Genomic DNA, 27,687 nt, shown 5'->3' on the forward strand with positions numbered 1-27,687 from the left:
ATCATCCTCAAAGCCTAGAACAGTGCCTGGCAAACAGGAGGTGCTTGGGAAATATTTGATAAGTGAGTGAACATTTCTGCTCATCCTGGCTGGGACCTGCCTCACAGCCACCTCACCATGGCCTCGGTTCTGCTCCTTGAGACCTCTGCTCCCTCGGCCCGTGAAGCCCGGCAGGGTTTGAGGGTGAAGACCCCCACTCCCAGGTTTCTCACCTGTGAAACAGGAAGAGCAGCACAGAACCAGAGACACCTTGGGCGGGGGTGGGGTTACACCTGTGGGGCTTCACGGCCACATGCCCAGACACTCCTCCCCGTAATGTTAGATGTCACTGACCCAGGGCTCAGTGAAGGAGGAACCCTTGGGGCATGTAGCAGACTGTATTTTCCCAAAACAGTCACTGTAATATTTCCACATGCTCTTTCAGATCACTGCTAGTCTCCACCAAAAAGAGTGAATCCGTTCTCTCTCCCCTCGAATCTGAGCAAGAAGTTGTGGCTCAAGTGAAGAACAGAATGCAGTGAAAGTGACGCTGTGTAACTTTCAAGGGCAGGTCATCAAAGGCAACACAGCTTCACCTGGCTCTCTCAAGACTCTAGTCCTTGGAAGCCAGCCACCATGTTGTAAGGAAGCTCAGGCCACATGGGGAGGTCACAGGCAGCTGCTCTAGCCAGTAGCTCCAGCTAAGGTCTCAGCCAACAGCCAGCATCAACCATCAGGCGGCCCTCAGCCTTTGACGATCCAGTTCCCCCACCCCGATTCTGCGCAGTTAACCCCAAGTGGAAAAGAGATATGTCAGCCCCACCCCCCCACCTTGCCCAAACTGCAAATTTGTGAGAAAAATAAGTGTTTTTCTTATTTCAAACCACTAAGTTTCATTATATATCTATACTAACTAGAACAGGTCCAAAAGTTCATTTAGCTCCTCAATGAAACCAAGGGGAAAGTATGAGCACTCCCATTTTACAGCTGAGAAAACTGACTCTCAGCAAGGTCAAGATCTTGCCCTAGCTCACACAGCTAGTAGGTGAAGAAGCAGGAACAAGGTCCAGGTCTTTCAGATGCCTCAGTGCATGCTCATTGTCATCCCCCAACTCCAACTACTCCCTCTGGACCACAAAGCCCACCCAACGGGGGATTGCCAATGTTCAGCCATATCCTCCTGCTACCAGACAAGTGATGATGGAGCTCCTACCTTGGGCTCAGTCCCTCCTCTGAGTACAAACCCTTTCTCCTCTGAAGGGCAGCGGCCCTGGGAAGAAGGCCAAGGAAGACGATGTGAGCCAAGACCTGCTGTGTGTGTCTGGATCCCAATTAACAGCCAAGAAGTCAAGTTCCCCTGCCAAGGGGAGTGGAAGGAGGGAAGAGATGGAACCCTCTGCTCCTGCAGGTGGGCACCAGGGAACGGGCTCCCCCACGGAAGGCCCCAGACCAGATTTTATACGCTCAGGAAACCTTATTGCCATGAAACATACAGCGCGACTTGGCCCTACTTCAGGAAATTTGGGGACGGGCATGCCCACGATGCCTCCAAAAACCCTTCCTTCCCACGCAATGCAGCTACAGCCCAGTAGCAGTTGGATGAAAGCTATATGCAGCTGCAGACACACATGTACACACACATCCCACACAATTATCTGCTTGCCCTGATACTGGTGCATGTGCACACTCATGCAGACATGTATGCAAAACAGCATACATGGACACACTCATACATACTATGCATATATAGAATGAATTACATGTATATGCAGCATACAGAGAGCATGGCTGTACAGACACAGAGGTGTATTCACACAAAAGCACACATATCTGCACTCATATTCACAGACCTGCATATATTCACGCTTAGATGCATGCACACACTAGCAGTACCCATACCCACATTCCTGTGGGTCTTCCCAGGAAGCCCTATCAATTTCCCCTGGAGCCTATCAATCTCCCCAGGACTGGCAGAGAAAGTACAGGAAGAACTTTGGTTCCTACAATCTGAGAAGGTGAACGGATGGATGGACGGATGGAAGGAGGGAGGGATGGATGGATGGATGGATGGATGGATGGATGGGTGGATGGAAGAAACTCAAGTGATTCTTCCTGTTTTGAAGCTAATTTGAACAGAAGCCAATTCCTCAGCCCCCTTTGGACACCCTTTCTGGTATTGACCCCCATAGGTCTCCCACACCTAATGACAATCCTTCATGGTAGACTGCAGCCAGTTCCCACCCACTGAAGTTTTAGGGATGATGTCATGTCCCATGGACTCCAGACTCCTGCATCCAACTCTACTAACACCTGTACTTGGACGTCAACCTCCCACCATGAACTCAGAATGTACAAAACCAAGCTGCTCATCTTTCCCCAAGTGCCGCTGTTCCTGCCTACTTTCCTATCTCAGTTAATGGCCTCTCCCTCCTTCCAGCTACAGAGGCTAATATCCTAGAACTCACCTTTGACTCTTCCCTCTCTCACACCCCACATTGAATCCATCAGGAACTTCTGATAGATCTACCTTCAAAATATATCTATAATCCAACCATTTCTTACCACCTCTGCTGTTTCTGCTCCTGCACCCCACACCCTCATGGGAAGTCTATTTTCAACAGAGAAGTCAGAGTGATTCCGTTAAACATAAGTCAGTAATAGAAAAACAATAGAGAAAATCAATACAACCAAAGTTGGCTGCAAAACTGACCAACTTTTAGTTACACTGACCAAGCAAAAAAAAGAGAGAAGACTCAAATTACTAAAATCAAGAATGAACATTATTACCGACCTTACAGAAATTAAAAAGATTATAAGGGAATACTGTGAATGAAATTCCTAGAAAGATGCAAACCACCAAGACTGGCTTAAAAAGAAATAAAAAGCCTTAATTGACCAATAATAAGTAAATATTGAGTCAGTAAGCAGAAAACTTCCCACAAACAAAAGCTCAGAACCAGATGGCTTCAATGGGGAATGCTAGCAAATGGCTAAAGATGAATTAACACAAATCCTTCACAAACTCTTCCAAAAAATACAAGAGGAAGAAACACTCGTCAAGTCATTCTATGAGACCAAACAAAGACATCACAAGAAAACTACAGACCAATATTTCTTATGAATATAGATGCAAAGATCCTCAACAAAATACTAACAAACCAAATTCAGCAACATATAAATATAATTTTACACCATGACCAAGGGAGGGTTTATCCCAGGAATGCAAGGTTGGTTAAACATACAAATATCAATCAATGTAATATACCATATTAATCAAATAAAGGACAAACTACATGACCATCTCAATAGATGCAAAAAACATAAGCCAGACCACCCACGCCTCAGCACAAAACCTCAACTCAGCTCTTAGCCAGCTCCACCCAATGCCCACATGGCCCTACATCATCTTGTCCTACCACCTCTCTGTCCTCATTTCCCTTTCTCCTTTCATTCCACACTAACCACAGTGCCCTTCTTGCTGTTCCCTAAACCCAGCAGATACGCTCCTGCCTCAGGGCGTTTACAGCTGCTGTTCCCTCTGCTTGGAACACTGTTCCCCTAAATATCCCATAACTCACAATACTGTGAATTTTACTTATATATCTTGCCTGTTGTCTATCTCCCCCAACTAGAATGGGAGCTCCCTAAAAACAGAGATAATTTAGTCTGTTTTATCTACTGCCATATCTGTGGCATTTAAACTATCATGCCACCTTTATAGGCACTCAAGAAATACTTGTTGAATAAATGAATGAATGAAAATAGCTGGTCACTCAATCATTCACACAGCAAGCAGTTGATCACCCCCACCCCACTCCAAGTGCCTGACACTGTGCTTCGGGCTGGAGTGCTGAGAAAGATAGGAACCAACCTGGGCCCAGCTGGGAGGGGGTGGTCAGAGCATAAGTAACCAGGATCCAAGGAAGACAGTGCTGAGGAGTGGCGAGGATGGGGAGAGAGGGTTGGATCTAGCAATCAGGGAAGGCTCCATGGAGAGATGGTGCTCTAGCCTCCCTTGAAGGCCCAGAATGATTCGGGCATATGGAGAAGGGAAGGGAGTAGAGGGAACAGAGGGAGAGCCCGGATGTGGAGAGCACAGGGCATATCCTGGGAATCAGGAGGGGACCTGCATGGCAGAACCACATCGAATAAGGCTACCAAGGATGTCAGGGCCGTTCATGAGGAGCCTTGAATGCCAGGATGAGGGGTTAGACTTAGTTCCAGAGGCACCAAGGAGCCATGCAAGGCTTTCGAGCAGGGAAGTTTCTGTGGTGTCCCTCTGGCAGTGTGGGGAGAACAGATCGTGGTGGGGAAGCAGGAAGACATGGAGACCAGGACGGTGGCTCTTGGGACAGTCCTAGAGAAAGACGGCAAGGCGTGAGCCATGACAGGATAGAGCGGACCAAGAGAAGAGGGGCGGTGTGGAGGCGTTAAAGGTTTATGACTGGTGTTAGTGGGCAGGGGTGCGGGGGGTGGGGGGATGGGGGGAGCTGGAGCCTGAATCTCAGAACCTCAGAAGCACAGACAGAGCCATGGAGGAGGGGGGTCTGGTCAGGGGGTCCAGAAGGAACCGCACCACTTCTGGAAGGCTGGAGTTCTGGTCGCTGGGGGTCCTGCCAGGCCCAAACACGAGCCACAGGGAGGAGCAGCTTCCCAGCACTGGACGATGGACACATCCCAGCCCTGCCAGCCTTCCTGCCCTGCAGTCCCTCGCGTCCCAGGGCCGGCCTAGAGAAGAGATTCTCCAGCTGGCTTTGTCAGCCAAGATGCAATGTCATTTCTAGATGAGCCATCCAGCTCTGGAGATGCGCCAGGCTATGGGGCGGGGGACAGCTGTGTCCCCAAAATACAGCCAAGGAGCTGCTTCCCAGAGCCAAGCAAGACAGTGGCAGAAGCGGAACTGGCAGGTGGTCCGCGGGCCCAGCCAATGCAGAGACAGACCTTAAGTGGGGCCTCCATCTGCCCAGGCTTCAGCCTCCCTGCAAGGTCAGGCCCATTCAGTCCCCACCAGCTGGAGATGATGGTCCCAGTCACTCCCTCAGCCAATAAGCATTAAGGTATTTATTAGTGCCTGGTGTACGCCAGCCTCTGTTTCTCTCCCATGGGGGTGACAAGGGTCAGTGCGGCATGAAGGACAGAGACTTTGGAGTCTGCGAAGCTGCGTTAGAGGTTTATCTGTCCTACTCTTTGTGTTGCTGTCTCTGGGCCTCAGTCTTCCCATCTGTCAAGTGGGGATGAGAAAAACCCTTTCCGATGAGGGCACTGTAAGGACTAAATAAGAGCAGGTGCAGAAGGGAATGTTAACAGGACTTGCCTATTCCCCAGGAATTTCAGCGGAAACCCAACCAAGGCTGAGGACACTGGTGAGAAGCACCCACACCTTAAAAGAGGCACAAGACACACCTCAGGACTCAGAGAGAGAAAGGGAACCGTCCCACGTGGCCCCCCAGCTTATACAGAAGAAGGCTGGAGACCCAGGCTGGGGAGGATTTATTTGAAGAGTGAGAAAGCTGAGTGAGGGGCTTCAGATGGCCCACCCACAGAGAGGGCAGTGCCTGTCAGGAAGGACACTGGCCTTTCTCCCCGGCTGGATGCCAAAAAAAATGCAGACTTTCCTACACCAGGGCCACCTGGGGTGCATCTACAAAGAGCGTCCTCAGAACACCCCAACACATGTCACCTGGGAACAGGAGGATGTACAAGGGCAGCAGTAGGGACAGCTGCATTCTGAGCTCATCCAGGGGTCGAACAGAAACCATGGAGAGGAGACAGGCTTGAGGGTCACAAGAGGCGAGCCCCACGGGGTGCCCGCCTGGGGCGACAGGGCCCAGGAGAAGAGCTGGAAGGGCAACCCTGGAAAGGAGCGGAGGGAAGCTGCGACAGGACACAGGTGACAATGTCTCCTGCACCAGGGAACTGGACAATGCAAATGCTGGGGCCCGAGGCCCCCAGAACCCACAAAAGTGCCCCCAAGAGAGGAGTCAGCCAACATCTGGGCATCTACCACAAGGAGGGCACTGACAGTCAGCAAAACAATGCCAGACACCGATAACACCTGGCCCATTTCCGGTCATCTTTGCTGGCCTGCCCAACCCTGGAGGGGTCAGGATCCCGGGGGAGCGGTGGTCTTGAGGACAAAGGACAGAGATGAAGCAAGGAGAATCCAAATGAGTAGAGCTCCCCCTCTTCCCAGTGCAATTTTCTGGACCTGGATAGAAGCTTTATTTGGAAGTAGAACAAAAGTTTTGATTTAAATGGGACTGGGCTTCATGAGTGTAACTAGAAAAGCTATGGTGGGGGCTTCCCTGGTGGCGCAGTGGTTAAGAATCCGCCTGCCAATGCAGGGGACACGGGTTCGATCCCTGTTCCAGGAAGGTCCCACATGCCACGGAGCAACTAAGCCTGTGCACCACAACTACTGAGCCTGCACTCTAGGGCCCGCAAGCCACAACTGCTGAGCCCGCGTGCTACAACTACTGAAGCCCGCGAGCCTAGAGCCCGTGCTCAGCAACAAGAGAAGCCACCGCAATGAGAAACGCGCCCACTGCAACGAAGAGTAGCCCCTGCTCGCTGCAACTAGAGAAAGCCCGTGCGCTGCAACTAGAGAAAGCCCGCACGCAGCAACCAAGACCCAATGCAGCCAAAGATAAATAAATAAAATTAAATTTAAAAAATTTAAAAAGAAAGAAAAGCTATGGGGGAGAGACCCACTCAAACTGGTCGGGGAACAATAAAGCTGTTATTGATTTGCTTTCTGAGTCCAGCCTGCTCTGTGAACCCCACCCACACATGCAGGGGCTTCCATGGCCACAGTGGTGGGTCCCCAGGGCCTTAGGACCAGGGAGTGAGAGGGGAGGGGTAGGGAGCTTGAACCAGTCTAGCTGGGGCTAGGCTGGCGCCATCTTCCCAGTATCAGTGGCTCCTTCCCATCAGGTGGGACAATCAGGGCCAGGGCTCTGGGGAGCCAGGGACACAGCAGCACACATATAAGTGTGTATGTATGGATATGGATACACCAGGGCGCCTGATGAGACCCAAACATGCACAGAGCCCCAGTGAATTCTGATGTGAGCATAGAGTAGTCTGGGAAGGCTTTGGAGGAGGTGGCCTTTGAGTTGGGTCTTACAGCAGAACGACTTTAGGATGCACAGAAGAGGGGAATGGTGCCCCTGGCGGATGGAATGGACACAAGCAAAGGCTGGGAGGTGTGAGCACCTGTCACTGGTGTAACCGGAGTGTGAGGCACATGAAGGGATGTGATGGGATATGGATCTGGAAGATATGATATCCTTAATATTGTCACCTTTAAAGCAGTGTCCGCACTGGCTATGGCCAATCTGAACCTCACTTTCCTCATCTGTAACCTGGGGAGAATTACCCTATTTCTTCTTGGACTCAAAACATGTCCTGGGAATAAAGGGGTCTCATTACCTCCAATCAAAGCATTAACCAGGAGCTCAGAGGACACACTTTAGAAAGGCTTAGGCTCAAATCCCAGTTCTGCCCCTAGCTGTGTTACTCTTGGTAAGCCTCAGTTTACTCATCTGTTAAATGGGGATAACAAAGCTCCGCCCAGAAGGAGAGATAAATGTAATGTACGTGAAGACCTGGCACAGTGTAAGCCTATGTGAAACAGGAGTTCCCTACCCACCCCACCTCACTCCCACCTCCAAAGGGGCCCTCACTTACATAGGAGGCCAGAAGGGTGGTCGGGGCCAGGATGAGAGCCAGGTAGAGGCAGGGGGCTGCAGCAAGCAAGCTGGCGGCACAGATGAGGGGCTCAGCCCTCGGGTTGACTTTCTTGTATCTCCTTGAAGCCTCTGCTCCCAGGATGACCCCAACAAGGCCAGTCACGACAGTCAGTACCCCAAAAATCAGGCTGATGGAAAAGAGCAGAGAGGGATTGGTCAGCCAGTGGCGTCAGGATAGGGGTCCAGCCACCTACCCCCCCAGTGCGTGATCTGGTACCTACAGAGAATGTGACTGTGGGCCCCTTCCCCTCCCTCCTAGCCAATGCTCGTGGGTCCTTGGGACCCTGCTCTGGGATCCATGTACTCCCCTACCCTTCCCATCCTCTTTCCTGCCTCATCCTGGGGGTGCCACTGGCCATGTGAGTGATCTTCCTAGCACCCCAGCACCCCAGCACCCAGCCTGCCTCATTGCCAGCAATCTCCTCCACTGTTTCACCACCTAAAACTGCCCCACTCAGAAATCTTAATTCTACAGTCCCACTCTGGCCCCAACCTTCTCGCCTTCCAGGCCCCAATACTAATGGAATGGAGGTAAGTGAGCATTTATTTATCGAGCTCCTATGATACACCGGCATTGTACACACCCTCCCTCTCTCTCTCCCTCTTTTTTTTTTGGCTGTGTAGCATGCACAATCTTGGTTCCCCAACCAGGGACCGAACCCATGCCCCCTGCAGTGGAAGCGTGGAGTCTTAACCACTGGGCCGCCAGTGAAGTCCCCACACACCCTCCTTCCTTGAGTCCATCCTTCCACTCTCTGTTTCTGAACACCTCTCAAGTAGCCCCCTCTTAACTTCACTACCTTTGCCACCTACTCCTAGACCCATTTCAGCTCCACTTGGCCCCTCTTGCACCTCTCTCCTGTAGAAACCTGTCCTTCTAGGACAACCTCCATACAGGTCCCCCAGAGGATGCTTTCTAGAACAGAGATCTGACTACACCCCTGCCCACCCCCTGCCTAAAATTCTCCACCAGCTCTTAAACACCCACCAGATTTGGTTCCAGCTCATTGTGGTATACGTGGCCCTTCATGATCTGACCCTGGGTGACCTCAACCACAAACCACAATTCCATCCTCCTCAGTCCCCAGACTAGTTGCTGTCCCCATTTCATACTTTTATTCCTCCATCTGGAACACCCTTCACTGGTTTCTCTACCTACCGAACTCCTATGCATCCTTCAAGACCCATCAAAAATGTCCCCTTTTTGAGGATGCTTTCCCTTGTCCCTTTGCTGATTTGTTCACCCCCTTCAGTTCCCATAGCATCTTCCATGTCTCTATCATCAAGGTTATTCACTAGGCTGTGAATTCCTGGAGAACAGAAACCAGGTTCGGTTTACTTTCTTGACTCTAGGCTGGGAGCATAGAGCCTGGAACAAGAGATATATGTTAACCAAATGGCTCACTGATCCCTCCCAGAATTCCCAGGTGGACAGCTGAAACAGGTGAGGTTAAGAAAGGTTGAGGCCGGGGGCTTCCCTGGTGGCGCAGTGGTTAAGAATCCACCTGCCAATGCAGGGGACATGGGTTAGAGCCCTGGCCCAGGAAGATCCCACATGCCACGGAGCAACTAAGCCCGTGTGCCGCAACTACTGAGCCTGTGCTCTAGAGCCCGCGTGCCACAACTACTGAGCCCACGTGCTGCAACTACTGAAGCCCGTGCGCCTAGAGTCCATGCTCCACAACAAGAGAAGCCACCGCAATGAGAGGCCCGTGCACCGCAACTAAGAGTAGCCCCCGCTCGCCGCAACTAGAGAAAGCCCACGCGCAGCAATGAAGACCCAATGCAGCCAAAAATAAATAAATTAAATAAATTAAAAAAACAAAACAAAACAAACCTTAAAAAAAAAAAAAAAAGAAAGGTTGAGGCCAGGACTTCCCTGGTGGTCCAGTGGCTAAGACTCCACGCTCCCAATGCAGGGGTCCCAGGTTTGATCCCTGGTCAAGGAACTAGATCCCATATGCCACAACTAAGAGTTCGCATGCTGCAACTAAAGATCCTGCACACCACAACAAAGATCCCACACGTGGCAACGAACATCCCACGTGTCTCAACAAAGACCCAGTGCAGCCAAATAAATAAATAAACAAAATATTTTTTAAAAAAAAGAAAGAAAGAAAGGTTGAGGCCAAGATTACCCAGCTACTAAGCAACAGAGCCAGGATGTGAATATACACCTTCATCCTCCTGGTCTAGCCCAAAGGATGGGCCCAAGCCTCCTTTTTTAATATTTATTCATTTTATTTTTGGCTGCGTCGGGTCTTAGTTGCATCACGTGGGCTCTCTAGTTGTGGCCCATGTGCTCAGTAGTTGTGGCATGCGGGCTTAGTTGCCCACGGCATGTGGGATCTTAGTTCCCCAACCAGGGATCGAACCCGCGTCCCCTGCATTGGAAGACGGATTCTTAACCACTGGACCAACAGGGAAGTCCCCCAAGCCTCCTTTTAAAGAAGCCCAAAGGGATGCTGAGACTGACTAGCGTGAACTCTTGAAAAAACGAAGGTAACTAGGACATTTCCAACCCTCTCTGGGCTCTCTGTTGTCCTCAGGGCAAGCTCCCAGCCAGCACTGCAGGACTGGCCCCTGCTGACCTGTGTAACCTCCCCTCTTTTCTCCTTCCCTCACTCTGCACAAATGACTGGGAATTCTCTAAACTCACCCTACACTTTCTGGCTTCCCTGCCTTGGCCCACACTCTTCCCTCGGCCTGGAGCACCACTGCCCCCACCCACCATTCTCCACCTGGCCAGGATCCCCTCCCACATCCAAACCTTTCCAACAGTGCCAGATGCCTGACGTTACCTCCATGGCTCCCACCAAGAGGTGAGAACATGACAGACGCAAGACTATGGTTACTGACAAATTGAGTGTCACGAAAAACTATCTCTCCTCTAAACAACTTCTGTGAAATGTCCATCCCACAGGCTGAGGACTAATGGGTTTATTTCCCTGCCCCATCCCCTTGGTTTATAGGAGATTGTGTAAAGCCCAGAGAGGGCAGAGACCTGTCCGAGGCCACACAGCCCCACATTGGCAGAGCCAGGGTCTCCTGGCCCTCTGCTTCCAAACAAAGCATGTGTGTCCTTAGGCAGCTTAAAGGTGCTCACCAAACCTTCCTAGCCTTCCAAGCTGTACCAGGCTCCGGCTCAGCCCAGTCAAGTGACCCCAAATCCCGGATGAATGCTATCTACCTCTGAGTCCCGGTCTGAGCCAGCCTTGGCAGGGTCTGGAGACCTTTCTAAGACTTAGGATTAATTATTCAAACAGGCGGTGTAGATGGGGGACCCCCAGTGCCCCCGAGCGGAGGTGTGGCCAGAGGACACACCTACCATGAAATGTCCCCACCCCCACAAAGCCTTCCCAGAATCAGACTCTCAGAGCCAAGAGGGTCCTTAAAGCCTGCAAGTTCTATGCTGATCCTCTGTACAATGGCCCTGGCAAGCAGCTATCCAACTCCTACTTACATGCCCCCAGGGGTGGGAAGCTCATTACCCTAATGCTGCCCCTTCCGTCTGGGCCCCGCTCTGTATGTTTTAAGTTCTCCCTCTGGCTGAGCTAGAATCCTGTGTCCTGCAGCTTCCTGCTCCCGCCCCACCCTCACCCGGGGGCTTATCCTAACTATGGAGGGTGTATTAACAGCTAGGGTCTGTGCAGAACCGGAACACCGGGACCCTGTGGTAGGTTGAATAATGCCCCCCAACCCAAGACATCTATGTCCTAATCTCTGGAACCTGTGACAATATATTCCCTTATATGGCAAAACAGACTTTGTAGATGCGATTACATTAATGTTCTTGAGGTAGGGAGATTATCCTCCAATTTTTTGGTGGGCCCTAAATGCAATTACAAATGTCCTTATAAGAGGGAAGCAGAGGGAGATTTGAGACACAGAGGACAAGGCAATGTGACCATGGATGCTGAGCTTGGAGTGATGCGGCCACAACCAAGGACCGCCAGCAGCCACCAGAAGCTGGAAGAGGCAAGGAAGGATCCTCCCCGAGAGCCTCCAGCGAGAGTGTGGCCCTGTTGAACTTGGTTTTGGCCCAGTGAAACCATTATGGACTTCTGGCCTCCAGAACTATGGGAAAAATTTCTGTTGTTTGAAGCTACCAAGTGTGTGGTCATTCGTTCCATCAGCCCTAGGACCCTAACACAAACTCCCATGTCAGTTTCTCACCCAGGTTCTGGGAATAAGCTGAGTTAGAGGAAGAGGCTGAAGCAGAGAATGGGGAAATCACTGGCCCAGGAATACACAGCCAGTTAATGCCTGAAGTGGGATGGAGTCCTGGTTTTTCCCCACTTTTTCAAGCTGCAGTGGGACTTTTAGGACTCAGTCTTTGCCTCTGGGGAGATCCAAGAATCTAGCTGTAGAGCCAGGATAAACATCACAATATCCTGGGACTTCCCTGGCGGTCCAGTGGTTAGGAGTCCACGCTTCCACTGCAGGGGGCATGGGTTCAATCCCTGGTCAGGGAACTAAGATCCTGCATGTTGCTTGGTGTGGGCAAAAAAAGAAAAAATATCACAATATCCTTTGATGCATTCATTCATTCATTCACTTACTGGATGCTCCCTGAGCACCCACTGTATGCCAGCTGGTGGGGAGATGTTCAAGTCAGTTAACAGTACCAAGCAGTCTCCAGAGGCGACAGTACATGCAGCTTAAGAGCAGAAGCTTTGGAGTCAGATGGGTTTGAATCCTGGCTCTGCTACTCGAGTTGTGTGACCTTGGACAATTTGTTTAACCTCTCTGATCTTCCACCTCCTCATTTGTAATACATGAATACTAGGGTTTATTATTATAAAACCTCAGAGGGTTTTTCATGTAAAGGGCTTAGCATAGGGCCTGAACTAAAGTTAAAGCTTATAAGAAGTAATGATGAGAAAAGGGAAGGTAGCTATGGGCAAAGGGCACAGCTTGGGCAAAGGCACAGACAAGTGACGGAGCAGGGGACATTCTGGAAATTACACGAAGCTCTCTCTGGGCATCAGGGAGGGAGGTAGAGGCAAGAGAGGAGGCTGGGGAGAAGGGGGGTAGATGTCAATGCTGCCAGCAGAGAACTAGTGTCACTGAGACCTCAGGGGAGAACACGGAGCCCTGAGGAACTCTGAGAAACCCATCGGGGCAGGATCAGGGAGGAGGAGGGGTCCGCAAGGAGACCGGAAAGCATCAGCAGGGAGAAGGAGGAAGCAAATAAGAGAGGATTAGACATGCCCGTTCCATCAGGAGGTCACGGAGCCCCTGGAGAACAGGGTCAGCTGGGGGGACAGGAGAACAGCAGGGTGAGAAGAGTAGCTTTCCCAGGACTGCCAGCACCTCAAATGAGGCAGAGAACATACAAATGCATGTGTGAAATCCCTAAGCCAGAGGAGTAATGAAGCATCCCAGTGCCTCAGTTTGCCATCTGTAAAATGGGACGACCTCACACTATGGGTCCCTCTGAAGCACAGGCCCCACAGAAGCCTCACCCACCCGCAAGTGCTTTCTGGACCCCCATAGCAGCCCAAGAGCAGGAAGACAGGGACTGGGGCCCAGAGAGGACAAGGGAGCTGCCTGTGGCCGCTCAGAGCAGCAGGAGCTCTGCCCAAGCTAAAACCAGGCCCGTCACCTGCCAGCGGGCCCCCAAGTCCTGGTGTCTGCCCAGAGCTCCACGAGCCCACAGAGGCTGAATCCGGGGGCTCAGAACCTCCTGAGAACTTCCCCATCAAGAGCCCCCCTGACCCGGGCACCCAGACGCCCCTCCTCACCTGTCCTGGCTGTTGCACGGCTCCCGAAAGCAGGGAAGCTGCAGCCCGTGCACCACACGGGCCTCGAACAGAAACTTGGGGGCCCAGAAGCCCAGAGCTCCAGTCACAAAGGCCATGGCTGTCACTCCAAGGGTCGACCACACAAAACTCCAGCTGTAAGAGAAAATGATCTGGCTCGACCCAGGAGAGGGCTGGGGCTGCGGGGGCCTATCTCCTCCTATCCGCTCCACTTCCCCCTCTCCCGGGCACTCAGGTCACCCTGGCACTCAGGTGGCTCCAGATCCTCCCCGACACTCCCTAAGCAGCCTGCCCCTCCCACCTCCGCACCTTCGCTCCTGCTGTTCCTTCCTCCCTCCTCTCTGCCTGACCAAGTCTCCCCAGCCTGACAGACCCAAATACAACATCACATTCTCCAGCAAGCTGCCTGTGCTGCCCCACCCTTCTCTGAGTGCCCTCCACTCGGCTCGTGGCTCTGTAACAAAGAGAGTGGGGTCCTGCCCGTGCCCCATATTTTGGTAAATCATGAGACCTGGCCATGTGGGTGACTCCTGTCTGCCTCCCCGACCATGCCTGGAACAGAGGAGGGATGCTCTCCCATGAGGCTCAGAGAGGTGAGTGATTCACTCGGGCATCTTCCCAGTAACCCTGAGAAGCCAGCAAAGTTGGAGAACTAAGTCCACTGAATAAATGAGGGAAGTGAGGCTTCAAGTCTCAGGTCACTCTGGGATAAGGCAGGGCAGAGCCAAGGCTGGAGCTCACAGTGTCTTCCTTCCTCTCTCCCAGCCCATATTCCATCACATGGCTAGGTGGAGGGGGCCTCCGAGTGGGGGACGGGCATCTCAGTTGGTGAGTGGGAGCTCAGAGAAGGAAGAGGGTTGTGAACACTGGGACAGTCAGGGAGGGTTCCCTGGAGGTGGAGGGAAGGAAGTCAGTGATGCTGGGGCAGACAGAGGGGTTTTCAGTGACATGCAGGGAGGAGCAGGGACACTCACTTTCTCCCCAGGTATCTGACGTCCTCACACCAGGTGCTCCTTGGACCCCCAACGGTCACCACCCCCTGCTTCTCAGCAGCTCCCCGGGGCGGGTCTGGAACCAGGACGATAAGCAGGGTCAAGGCCACGGCTTCCAGGCAGGGCATGATCTGGGGACAGGAGGCCCAGGAAGCTCAGGGCCACACACTCCTGCGACCCAGGAAGTCCTGGCAGTGACTGAACTCTGTGGTCCAGGCTGGGGAGGGACTCACTTCCTGGGAGCTGGTTATACACAGAGCTTGACAAACCACTGCTTCTCACCCCCTCACCCCTGAGAGGACAGCCTCTCTGGGGAGAGGGGTCCCCTTGGGATTTGACTTAATACCTGTCTGTCCTATACAGACACTACTCTATTGGGACCTGTGAGCCTGACACGGTTGAGACCTGGAGGCTTGACTACACTGACCCTGACTGTTGAGTACTTATTGGCTGCCCCAATAACTGTCCCTTTTCCAGGCCCACACCTCCATCTGCCACACCAGCCCTGCCCTAGTGTCTTCCTATCCCTTGTCTCATTAATCCTCAAGATTCCATAAGGTAGACTTTACTCCCCCACTCTACAGATAGGCAAAGTGAGGCCCCGAAGAGGGAGGTGACTTGCTTGAGATCACACAGCTAGCAAGCTAGCAAACTGAGCAGCTGGGATTTGAACCAGGGGCACGACTTCCAGAGGCCGTGGTCCATAGGACGCCCCAAATGTCTGAGCTGCTGATGTCTGAACACCCCCCATGGTGCCAGATACTGTGCCAAGGGGCTAAGGCCACTGGAGGCTGGAAAGTCCCTGCCGGCCCAGGGGGAAAGCGGAGGGAAGAAAAGGAAGCTGGACTCACTCGGAGGGCCCAACGCCAGTTCCCGGTCAGCTCCGTCACAGCCGACCCCAGCACGTAGCCCAGACCACTGCGACAGGGGGCAGGGGAAATGGGCAGTGAGGGAAGGGAGGCAGCCCTGAGGCCCCAAGGCCAGCCTGAGCCGGGGTGCCCCGACCCCAGGGAGCCGGCTCTCTGCAGCTCATTGCCTTTTTCACTGGGAAAAGTGAGCCATGTGAGGCCCAGATGTCCACTGCCCTTGGTCAAGTCACAGGTGACCTCTGGCTCCAGGCCCATCCCAAACATCCACTGTCTCTCTGAGGACCACCCACCCCACCTCCCCAAGTCTCAGCCCTGCCCAAGTCAGGTGGTTTCAGGAAACCTGAGTCAGAGCTCAGGGGCCTGACTGCAAAACCCACACTGTCCTACCCCACTATGGAGTGCATGGCCCAACCCTAAGACATTTCTCTGCCTCACCTCCCAGAGCCGGCCCCTCCCTGTGCAGCCCACACTGCTGCACTGCTCTTTCTCACCCTTTCCTGGAGTGTACTAGCATGTAGGGAGCATCCTCATTCCGTATCTCTAACTCCCACCATAGCCTATCAGTTCGTGTTATTGGCCCCATTTACAGATGAGGAAACTGAGGTTCAGAGAGGTAAAGTGACACAGTGAGGAAGGGGTAGAGTTGGGATTCCAAGCCCTTCTGCTCTGATGTCTCCTCCACCCAGCCCGGCTCCTGTTCTGACTCCTTTGGGCCTCAGTTTACCACCCAGGGAAGTGGATCCAGGGTAATACCAACCTTCCAACAGGGATAAAGATGTAGAAGATGGCCAGCACTCGGGTTCGCTGGTCCCTCACGAAGAGGTCTCCCAGGACGGTGGGCGCAATGGTGGAGTAGCTGGCAGTGCCAGTGCCCACCACCCCCCGGGACAGGAAGAAGAGCCAGGAGTACTGGGCAAACAGGCACAAGACTGCAGTGAGTTCCAGAAATCACCCTCGGGGCAAGGGGACCTGAGGATTTGTCAGAGGGACCGAGGGCATCTGGTGACACGTGCCCCAGGGCAGGAGGAGGAGATCAGGGCTCCAGACACCTCACTATCCTCCCAGTCCAGGTTCCCCAAACCACACGGGTGCCCCCTGCTGGCGTCCACAGCCACCCCCAACCCCCTGCCCTGAGTAGCCCTCTTCCTGGGCAGCATCTGTGCTAACCAGGCCAGGTCCCGCAGACAGTAGCTGTTACCCTCACCCCCAGCCCCAGCACAGTCAGGCGGAAGTGAAGCCATGGGCAGCAGCGGGAGATGCCAGAGAGCAAGGCCCCTGTTAAGCAAGTCCAACAGCCTGTTCAGAAGGCCCCTCTCTCAGCCCTTAGAAGACTATCCCCCAGCCAGCCTGGAGCCTGCAATGGAGCCGAAGCAGCGCTGCTGGGGCTGGATCGGGGGGGAAGAAGGTGGGGGAGGGCCCCCCGGGGGCCTGGGAAGGGGTGAGGGCACCTACCCGGGGGGAGATGAAGGAGCTCGAGAGGCCTGCTCCTGACCAGAGCAGGATACCTAAGCTCAGCGTCGCCTTGCGGCTGTGTCGGTCGCCCAGGTAGCCAAACACGGGTGCAGACAGCAGCAGGCAGCCGACGAAGACTGAAGGAGACACGCAGGGGGCAGCATGCATCCCCGGCTCAACAAAGGCGGAGGGGTGTGGGGCGGGGGTCAGATGGGTCCAGCAGGCCCAGAAAAGGGAACCGGCTCAGACACCACAAGCTTGGCAGTGGGTGGAGGCCGGAAGGAGGAAAAGATAAGGTGAATCCCCCAATCCCCACCACTGCCCAGAGTCAGGGGGACTGGGAGGGAAGGGTGGGGGCAGGGCCCCGACTCAAACCTCAGTTCTGCTGCTTGCTCACTGTGCAGCCTTGGGTTACTAACTCCACCTCTCTGAGCACCAGCCCAACAGTGGAGAAGTCAACATCCCCCTCCCAGGCCGTGTAAACGTGAGACAGAAGTGAACACAGAGCCCGGCGTGGAGCTGCCAGGGCCCTGTCTCTCGGAGAACTGTCAGGGATTTTGCGCTCAAGCCCCTGCTGGAGGCAGGGCGTGGAAGGCAAGAGGGGGCGGGGTGCGGGCCAGGTGCCTGCTCCGAGCAGATGAGCGCGGTTTAGAATGAGCACAGTGATTATAAACCAGCGGCCCCTGGAGGCTGGAAAAGATTTGGTCTTCCTAAGTAGGTAAAACATTCCCCTGACGCTGCAGTTGTATTTATACCGTTTTTTAAAGTACTAAACGCTTATGAATTGGTGACTGGATTAGTGAATGCGTTTGCTATTCTGCGAAGACAAAGAAACTGCCACGTTTTTTGCTTGACTATACCACGTGGATAGCTACCTTCACAGCTTCTGTTCCTCAAATAAAATCGCCTCCACCCTCCTCCGCTGCCTCCGGGAGCCGCCAGGTGGCCTGGGCAAGGTCTGACCCTCCTCCACCCGGTCCCACCACCCAAGGGCCTTAGGCTTTGGGGGGCCCCGCCCAGCGTCTGCGTCTTCATTCAGGAGCACAGATGATTGACATTTCCTGAGCCCAATGAATGTCCAGATTCGTCCCAGCTCAGGTTCCAGCCCCTCCCACTTTGCCCTGACCCGCTCTAGTATTGGGTTGAGCCATAGGCAATTGCGGAAATTAAGCTACTCTTGACCTACAAAAACGGCAGTTTAATATGGTTTGACCTAATCCTCCGCTGAGAAAGGTCTTTGGTGTGAACGGCATTTAAATATATAATAACTACTGCCAAAATAGGCCTCCAAAAAGCCTGTATCAATTTACACTTGAATAGAAGCATGTATATTGCTTGCTGACACTTGCTGGATCAATCGATTTATTTTTGTTCATTTAATGATTGAAACACAAATGGCGTCTCGCTGACGTTTTAATCTGCATTGTTCTTTTTCCAAGTGAGGCTGAGTAGCAGTCTCTGTGTTCACATCCTCTGCCTATTTTTCTATCGGGCTCTTTGTTGATAATTTTCTCCCAGTCCTTTATATTTGTTTTAAGGATTTAAAATGCAAATTCTGCGACTAAATACCTGGGCTCACATCCTGACCCCACCACTTCCTATTTGTGTGACTTTGGACAAAATCCTTAACTCTCCTGTTTCCCTTTTATCAACTACAGAGTACGATAGTAATAGTGCTTCCCCCATAAGGTTATGGGGAAGATTAAATAAAGCATATAAAAGGCAGTGACAGGCTTTATGTAAATGCCCAACAAATGTCATCTATTATTATTGCTAATTGCACTTATAGTTTCAATCACCATCATACAGAAGAATTTAGCTTTGATGTAGTCAAATTTATCAATCTTCCTCTGGGGGGAGTCATTTTGTGTCTTGTTAATGCACATCTTCTTTACCTAAAGCTTATAAAATATTTCCCCAAATCTCATACTTTTATGAGATTTGGGGTAGGGATCCTTTACAGGACATAAACACCTTAAACCTGCAGATCTCCTGGGATGGAGAAGCCTGCCCCTAAGTGGAAGGCAGGCACGCCTTCGCTCTCCAGATTCAAATCATTTCTGTGACAAGGTGGGAGTAATTAAGGAGCACAGGGTTCAGAGAAGGACTCTATAAGCAGCTACCTGGATCTGAATCCCAGCTCTGTCACTTACCAGCTGCGTGACCTTCAGCAAGCCCCATAGCCTCTCTGTGCCTCAGGTTCGTCATCCGTAAAATGGGCATAATAATAATCCCTGCCTCGTGGGATTGTTGTGAGATTAAATGAGTTAATGTTATTAAGCCCTTAGAATAGCACCTGGCACATGGTAAGGGCCACATCAGTGTTCGTTTTAAATATTGTAAATCAGTTAACTAACTCCAGCAGCTTCTCTGTCCCATAGCGGTGGGGCAAGGGGCGTCTGACCACTGCTTCCCCCCACCTTCCACCCCACTCATAGAGCTACACCGTGCCCTCTGAGTCATCGGTTTCCTCCAGTCTACAACCCTGCGGACAGACAGCAGGGTGAGTCTTAGGGCCATTGCATGGTGACCCAGAAAGGTGAAAAGACTCACCTGAGGTCACTGGGGACAAGCCTGGTCATCAGGCCTCCAAGCCCACTGCCCTTTCCACACACCTCTTTGGGCTGCTTCTGCAGAGAAACCCCTTCCCTTCATCCAGTCTCAAACACACACACTCACATGCACACGCACATTCCCCACTACACACTCACAAGCACGTCCCCGTGTTCACAGGCTTCCTCCCGCTCTCTCTCATACAGACAAACTTCTCCCTCCCCGCAACTCACTTGTCAGGGGCCTTGTAGTAATAATCCTGTTCACCATGGTAAGAACCAGGGAAGGGAAATATTGACTCAGATTCCATTATCTGTTTAATGGAAGTATGACTGGAAGATGAGCACCAGCTGCCTGCCTCAGCCCCGAGACAGGAGCAACTGGAAAATACGGTGGTCTAACCAGTGATCTACCTCTTTTGCTCGGTGCCTCGGTTTACAGAACTGTGTACCCTTTTGCATGTTTCCAGCTGACGTCTGAGGCATTTTTATCGTAAGTTTAAATAGTTGAGAAGGATGTGATTTCCAGCATGATTGTATTTTTTAAACTATATTTTCATCCAAATCCTTAGGGCTGCAGATCAAGCTCATTCAGTTTATGGGAAATGTCTACCATAAAGGCTTATGGGCAAAGCCAGTCCTCATTTGCCAAATCAGTAGGACAAATCAGACTGGTTGTCTGTAAGAAAGATATTAAAATGTTGGCTTCATTTTTTTTTTTTTTAATTTAATTTATTTATTTTTGGCTGCGTTGGGTCTTCGTTGCTGCGTGTGGGCTTTCTCTAGTTGCGGCGAGCAGGGGCCACCCTCCGCTGCGGTGTGCGGGCTTCTCACCGCGGTGGCCTCTCCTGCCGCGGAGCACAGGCTCCAGGCGCACAGGCCTCAGCAGTTGTGGCACACGGGCTCAGTAGTTGTGGCTCACGGGCTCAGTTGCTCCGCAGCATGTGGGATCCTCCCAGACTAGGGCTCGAACCCGTGTCCCCTGCGTTGGCAGGCGGATTCCCAACCACTGTGTCACCAGGGAAGCCCATGGCTTCATTTTTTTAATTGAAATAAATGTGTTGATACCCATCCCTGAGACAACCATCTCACTTCTGAATTCTCAATCGTAGATAAACAGTAGACTGTCACACAGGAGCGGGACAGCTAGATAAGGCTTGGCGCCTTGCCATCCTCGGGTTTGTAGCCTGGAGGAAACATCCCCAATTGGTTTCTACCAACGTTCTCTCTGCCCCGCTCCCAGGGCCTCGTCAACAGAAGCCAAACAGCCATGAGGGGTCCCTCTGTCTAGTACCCTGGAGGTTTTTATACCTAGTAAAACTCAGAATGGGGAGAGGTGTATTTTCCTGCCAAAAATGGTGGACAGGGACTTCCTTGGTGGTCCAGTGGTTAAGACTCCACGCTCCCAATGCAGGGAGCCCGGGGTTCGATCCCTGGTCAGGGAACTAGATCCCACATGCCACAACTAAGACCTGGCACAGCCAAATAAATAAATAAATATTTTTTTTAAATGGTGGACAGGTGGGCTTCCCTGGTGGCGCAGTGGGGCTTCCCTGGTGGCGCAGTGGTTGAGAATCTGCCTGCCAGTGCAGGGGACACGGGTTCGAGCCCTGGTCTGGGAAGATCCCGCGTGCCGCGGAGCAGCTGGGCCCGTGAGCCACAACTACTGAGCCTGCGCGTCTGGAGCCTGTGCTCCGCAACGAGAGGTCACGATAGTGAGAGGCCCGCGCACCGCGATGAAGAGTGGCCCCCACTTGCCGCAACTAGAGAAAGCCCTCGCACAGAAACGAAGACCGAACACAGCCAAAAATAAATAAATAAAGAAAAATTAAAAAAAAAAAAAAAAATGGTGGACAGGTGAGTATTAAAGGGGAGGTGGGAAAAAAAGAGCCAGATGCTTGTTCTCAGGCAGATCTATTTTAGGAAAGAAATATACGGGCTTGAGGATCTGTACATGAATTCTCTCAAAACTGTAAAGAACACACATGTGTATCCTGTGTTGTGACAGTGTGTGCACACATGTGGGTACATGTGCACGTGCATGTGTGTGTCGCCATCCAGACATTGGGGAAAAGTTAATGCCTCGTGACCCCAACCGCCCCAACCTTGGAATGGGAGGTGTGGCTGCTCCCCACTGCTGGAATGTAGGCCCCAGTGGGCCCAGACCCCACCTGAGCCCATGCACGGGGTACGTGTCTCTGTCTACCTTTTTTTTTTTTTTTGCTGCACCTCGAGGCATGTGGGATCTTAGTTCCCCAACCAGGGATCAAACCCATGCCCCCTGCAGTGGAAGCCCAGAGTCTTAACCACTGGACTGCCAGGGAAGTCCACTGTCTGTCTGTCTGTGTCCTAGTGATCAGGTCCGTGAGAGGAAAGCACACGTCAGAAATTCTCAACCCCGGCTACAAAGCTGAGCTTAACAGACGTGAAGGATGAGTGACCAACTCCACTCGGGAGCCTTTTCCAGCCCCGGCTCCCGCTGCTTCTTCCACAGCTCCTACCCTCAAACCCTAAGAGGCTGTTCAGGCACCGGATCTCAGCCTGTGCTGCCTCCTTCTCCGACCCAGACTGTCCCTCCCACCCAAATACCACCCATCCTCTGTGCCAAGGGACTCAGTGAGGCTCAGCCTGGCGCCCATTTCCCAGCAGCTGGAGATGGACACAGAACAGGACCTGCTGAAAGACCCCCACCCAGCATGAGCCCAGGGCCCCGGGCTGGGGATTCCCTCCTTACCTGTCTGAAGCAAACCAGCATCGCTGTCACTGATATGAAAAAACTTCTGTACGTCCAGCAGCACTCCTGTGGGCAGACGGACAGTGCTCAGGAAATGGGAAGTTGCCTGCCAGGCCTCTAAAGGCAGCTGCCCCTGCATTTGGGACAGGCCTGCAGCCGACCAGCACAGCACCGGTGTGGCACCCGGGCCCACTGTTCTCTTCCCCTCTCTCCCACACATGCACACAAACACACACACACACACACAGATACAGGAGCCAGCACATCCCAAAGGCACAGATATACACACACATTCATGCACAAGCATGACACTTAGTCATGCAGGCACACAGACATGCAGACCCACACAGCTACATGCAAACAGGCACACCCAGAGACGTATACTCCCAGAGGCACCGAGACACATACACATACAGGAGCCTGCACTCACAGGCGTGTAAGCCCAGTCTTGTACACCCGGACATACGTACACTGAGATGTACACATAAAGACACACGCACAGGCGTGCATGCATTTGCACACATGCAGGGCTCCCATTCACATCATAGTCATAGTGACGGCAGCCGTTCACTTAGACTACAGTGTAAATGAAAGTCCCTGGGATTGTGCAGCCCTGCTTGTATACAAACTCCAGACATTCATAGACATACATATACATGCATGAGCATGTACATGCAAAGGCATATGCGCCCTGGCCTGCACACATGCACACATAAGCATGTTCTTCCAGAGGCATGAACACACAAACATGGAGCGCCCGTGAGAGCTTCAGAGGGTCCCACTTAGATCCGACCTTGGCCCCTGAGGGTGGCAGGCTCTTGCTCTGAAGCCCCTCCAAGAGATTGCTAGGCCGAAATCCCCTCAGCCCCTTGGTGGTACTTCAGAGTTAGTCACGGTCCGAGGCACCTGCTCATCTGAGCTGTGAGGCTCTGGCCCTGTCATCACTTTGATTGAATTATGAGATGGCTGAGTGCCCTCAGTATCACTGTCCCCATTATACAGATGGAGAAACAGAGGCTCCAGCCACCTATGGCTGTACAGCTGGAATTAGGGGAGCTGGGTCTACCCTCCCATCCAGAGTCACAAATGGGGCCCTGTAGAAACACCCCCACGATGGAGAAGAAAGCCCCACATCCACACCTCTAAGACCAGCCAGCAGGTGAAAAAGATGGAAGAAACAGAGAAGCAAAGCGAGAGGGCTTTGTTCTGATATTCACTTTGTACCCAATTGCCACAGCGTCCAGATACCAACTTGTATGTCTTTCCTTCCCTTTTAATACTTTTACTTACATGAATTAGACATATTCATTGGCAAGAGACAACACAGATAAACAAAGTAAATGCCTAAGTAAAAATTCTCTATATTCACACTCATTTGGGGGAATGGGACTCAGCCCCTTGTTTTGGCTGCTCCTGGGCTCCTCCCAGTCCTGCGCTGCTCTGGAGGCAGGTGGGGGCCCAGTGCAGGCCCAGCCTTGTTTTTTGTTTTTTGTTTTTTGTTTGTTTTTCTTGGCTGCGTTGGGTCTTCATTGCTGTGCGCGGCTTTCTCTTGTTGTGACGAGCTGGGGCTACTCTTCGTTGCGGTGTGCAGGCTTCTCATTGCAGTGGCTTCTCTTGTTGCGGAGCACGGGCTCTAGGCGCGTGGGCTTCAGTAGTTCTGGCACTCGGGCTCAGTAGTGGTGTCTCATGGGCTCTAGAGCGCAGGCTCAGTAGTTGTGGTGCACAGGCTTAGTTGCTCCGCAGCCTGTGGGATCTTCCCGGACTAGGGCTCAAACCCGTGTCCCCTGCATTGGCAGGCGGATTCTTAACCACTGTGCCACCAGGGAAGTCCCAGCCTTGTTTTTATCTTTCCTCTGTCCCTCTGGCCTCCCAAAGACCTGCTTCACACCAGAGAATTCTTGTGGCTGATAATCACCTGCTCCAACCGTCCCCAGGCACTCTGTGGGGTTTCACTTCCCCTGGCCTCCCTCAGCCCAATAACCACAGCCTTGCTACTCACACAGCCGGAGGAATTCCCATCAGGGAAAAGTGCCTCAGGCCGGGAGGACTCAGGGACTGACAGCCCAGCCAGCGGCCTCCCAGGAAAGCAGGGATCCCAGCCTGCGGGGCTGAAAGAGCTCCATACGCTTGGTTGCCCCCTCCCCTCCCCTTCATGCCCTCCACCCCCAATCCAACTCAGGCCTCCTCAGCTCCAGTCTAATGCATAGTGGTAGCCTCCGACTGACCTCCCTGTCTCCTCTTGCCTCCATCAGGGCCTCAACTCTGATTACCGTCTCCCCACTTGCTCCCCACGGCCTCAGCAGAAAGTGCAAGCTCCCAGCCTGGCCCCCAAGAAACCTATGATCCAGCCCCAAACACCCTTTTAGAATAAATTGCTGCTTCCCCCAGCTCCTCTCCTGATCAGAGCATGCACTTTGGCCCCATGTGCTTTGGCTCACGCTGACCCCTCTCTCTGAACGCCCTTGCCTGACCCCATTCCCTGCTTTACCGATTTTTTCAGCCTTCAAGACCCAAACCATATGCCCCTCCTCTGTGACTTCTGTCGGAACCCTCAGTTTTTCGTCCTGGGGCTGCCCAAATTATGCTCTCCCGAGTCTATCCTGGATTAGAGCCACTTCTACATGTGTCCTGTATCCCTCTGAGCTCCTCGAAGACAGACACACCCACTGGGTCTGGTGCTCTCTGCAACCCTAGTCCCATTCATTCCACAGCTGCGAGCTGGTAACTGATGAATCCACATCCTGGCCTCGGAGGAGGGCCCCACCTGCTGCAAGCACCTCCTCGGAGCTCCCCAGGCTCCTCTGTCCCTCTGCCCCATGAGGCTCATTCCTGAGTTCAGGAGCTACAAGGTTGACTTCCCCTCCCCTGGGTCCCCAAGGCCCACCAGAGGGTCCCCAAGGCCCATAGTGCTCAGTCGATCTTGAATGAACCCGTGATCAAGAGAGAAAAGAAGGCTGAATCTTGAATGAATGAATGGACAAATGAATAAGTCCATGAGTGAGTGACATGATGACACAGTAGGTTGAGCCCTGGGGCCTACAGGAAGGAAGGCAGAATGTGCAAAGTTTGCACGCAGCCTGCTGCCCCAGAAACAACCAGCCAGCTAGTTCTTGCTTGGGAGCAGGGCCAGGCTACCCTGTCCTCCACGACCTCACCCCGACATTCCACCCAGAACCGCCAGACCTTTGCCCGAGGCCCAGTCCTCCCTGCTGTCCTCACCCACCCACCACCATTGTGCACCCATACCTGGGTGCATATACAGTTTGGGGCTGGATTGGGAACTCATTTGGCCCTCCCCCATTTCAGGCCGGGCTGAAACCACCCCCGGGGTAAGAATAGCAGGGATGTGCTGCACAAGAAGAAAGTCTGCTGGACAGAAGGCCACTGTGGATACACAGCGCCGGCTGGTGGCAGGGCAGCCAGCGGGTAGATGGGCAAGTGCCGCCCAGGATGCCCGTCCCCTTCCTCACCTGCAATGATGAACCAGTTCATGTAGTTCAGGAGGTTGATGTAGCAGAGCACGGCAGCAGCCACGTACGCTCTCCAGCGGGGCAGGCTCCAGGGGGTGGGCATGGATGGAGAGGGGCATGGACCTGAGCCCATGGCCTCTGAGTGCCCGCCTGGCCCCGGGGACCAGCCCTGAAGCCCCTCGGGCCCAGGTTCCCCGCACTCCGCGGACATGCCCCCAGCCTCGCCAGCCTGCAGCTCTCGTCCTGGGATGGGTGCCGGGGTAAAGACTCATCAGCTCTGCACCAAGTCACTTCCTGTGGGCTCCCAGCCTCCCAACCTCAAAGCAGCTGCCCTAACCGCTCGGTATCTTACTGCAGGTCTCTACTGGGCCCAGTGCAGCCTCGAAGGTGAGATTTCACCATCCGCAGCCCCTGAGGCCTGCTGGGGGGAAGAGAGCTCCTGGCCTCACCACCCAGGGTAGCTGGTCCTTTTGACCTAGCCTGGGGCTATGGTAGCTGCCGTGAGAAAGAGAAGCTTTGCAGGACAGGAAGTGAGATGAGTCGCCCAGAGAGAGTCCCACTCGCTGTGGGAAGGTCTGGCTGCCACACATGAGATGGGCTGTGAATGAGGGACTCGAACCCGGGTCAGATCAGGAGGGCTGGGTGTTGGCCAGGAGAGCGACACTGGACTGGACCGGAAGCGGAGGCTACCCTGCTCCTGCGTAAGGTCCTATCCGGAGAAACAAAGACAGTGAGGGGCGGCCGACAGGAAGGCAGCCTGTGGGCAAAACTCAACATTGGATGTGAAGTTTAGGGGGAGATTTTTGATGAGGGGTAAGATATTGGCATGCTCTTAAAGTGTCTCTTTACAGATTGTTTATTAGTAGCAGGTGGGGGGAAGGGTAACGATACAGGAGGAGAATCAGGCGACATCTTGACCAAAGGATTAAAATAGCATCACCAACGAGGGGCAGGATTCCCACCAGGAATGCATGACCCCAATCTAATCACATGGAAACATCAGACAAACCCAAATGAGGGACACTATTTTTTTAGTAGACTTTATTTTTTAGAGCAGTTTTAGGTTCACAGCAAAACTGAGCAAAAGGTTAGGATTTCCCATTTACCCCTCTGCCCTACACATGCATAGCCTCCCCTATTATCAGCACCCCACCCCCCCGAGTGGGACATTTGCTTCAACTGATGAACCTGACCCATCATTATCACTCAGAGTCCATAGTTTACATTAGGATTCATTCTTGGTGTTGTACTTTCTATGGGTTTGGACAAACGTACCACATGTACTCACCATTATAGTGTCTTACAGAACAGTTTTATTGCCCTAAAATCGTCTGTGCTCTGCCTATTCATCCCTCCCTCCCCTCATCCTCTGACAATCACTGATATTTTTACTGTCTCCATAGTTTTGCCTTTTCCAGAATGTCATATAGTTGGAGTCTTACAGTATGTAGCCTTTTCAGATTGGCTTCTTTCTCTTAGTCATTTGCATTGAAGTTTCCTCCATGTTGTTTCATGGCTTGAGAGCTCATTTCTTCTTCTTCTTTTTTAAAAATTTTATTTATTTAATTTATTTATTTTTGGCTGCACTGGGTCTTCATTGCTGCGTGCGGCTTTCTCTTGCTGCGATGAGCGGGGGCTACTCTTCGTTGAGGTGTGCGGGCTTCTCATTGCGGTGGCTTCTCTTGTTGCAGAGCACGGGCTCTAGGTGCAGGGGCTTCAGTAGTTGCGGCGCGCGGGCTCAGTAGCTGTGGTGCACGGGCTTAGTTGCTCTGCGGCATGTGGGATCTTCCCGGACCAGGGCTCGAACCGTGTCCCCTGCATTGGCAGGCGGATTCTTAACCACTGTACAGCATTTTAAATGCATTATCTCATTTGATCTCCCAACACCTCTATACGGTAAATACTGTCATTTCCTCCATTTCTGGGATGAAACTGAGACTCAGAGGGGCTTAAGTGAACTGCCCACAGCCACGGCTAGTACCCACTGGAATCAGAACTGGAGCCCAGATCTATCTGCCAGCAGCTCTTAGTCCAGCCCCAGCCCTCCAGCACTGCTTCATAAAGACCATGTAGGGAGAGAGCTCTAGCCCCTGGCTCTCCAGCCACTCAGTGTTTGAGAGAGG

General features: G+C 52.7%; 1 protein-coding gene across 1 annotated transcript in view; it reads right to left on the reverse strand.

Annotated features, from left to right (window-relative positions):
* SPNS3 (SPNS lysolipid transporter 3, sphingosine-1-phosphate (putative)) overlaps positions 1-25,778 on the reverse strand; it is a 44,510-nt gene extending 18,732 nt beyond the window's left edge. Inside the window, exons 1-8 of the mRNA XM_061175552.1 lie at positions 25,565-25,778; positions 22,095-22,160; positions 16,809-16,945; positions 16,114-16,265; positions 15,339-15,405; positions 14,470-14,618; positions 13,478-13,630; positions 7,669-7,858 (exon numbers count right to left, since the gene is read on the reverse strand). Coding sequence (XP_061031535.1) covers positions 7,669-7,858; positions 13,478-13,630; positions 14,470-14,618; positions 15,339-15,405; positions 16,114-16,265; positions 16,809-16,945; positions 22,095-22,160; positions 25,565-25,775 — 1,125 coding nt within the window. The 5' untranslated portion in view covers positions 25,776-25,778. The remainder of the gene's footprint in view (positions 1-7,668; positions 7,859-13,477; positions 13,631-14,469; positions 14,619-15,338; positions 15,406-16,113; positions 16,266-16,808; positions 16,946-22,094; positions 22,161-25,564) is intronic.
* Between the last annotated feature and the right edge of the window lie 1,909 nt (positions 25,779-27,687).

Source organism: Eubalaena glacialis, chromosome 19 (assembly GCF_028564815.1).
Source record: "Eubalaena glacialis isolate mEubGla1 chromosome 19, mEubGla1.1.hap2.+ XY, whole genome shotgun sequence".
Classification (NCBI taxonomy): Eukaryota; Metazoa; Chordata; class Mammalia; order Artiodactyla; family Balaenidae; genus Eubalaena; species Eubalaena glacialis.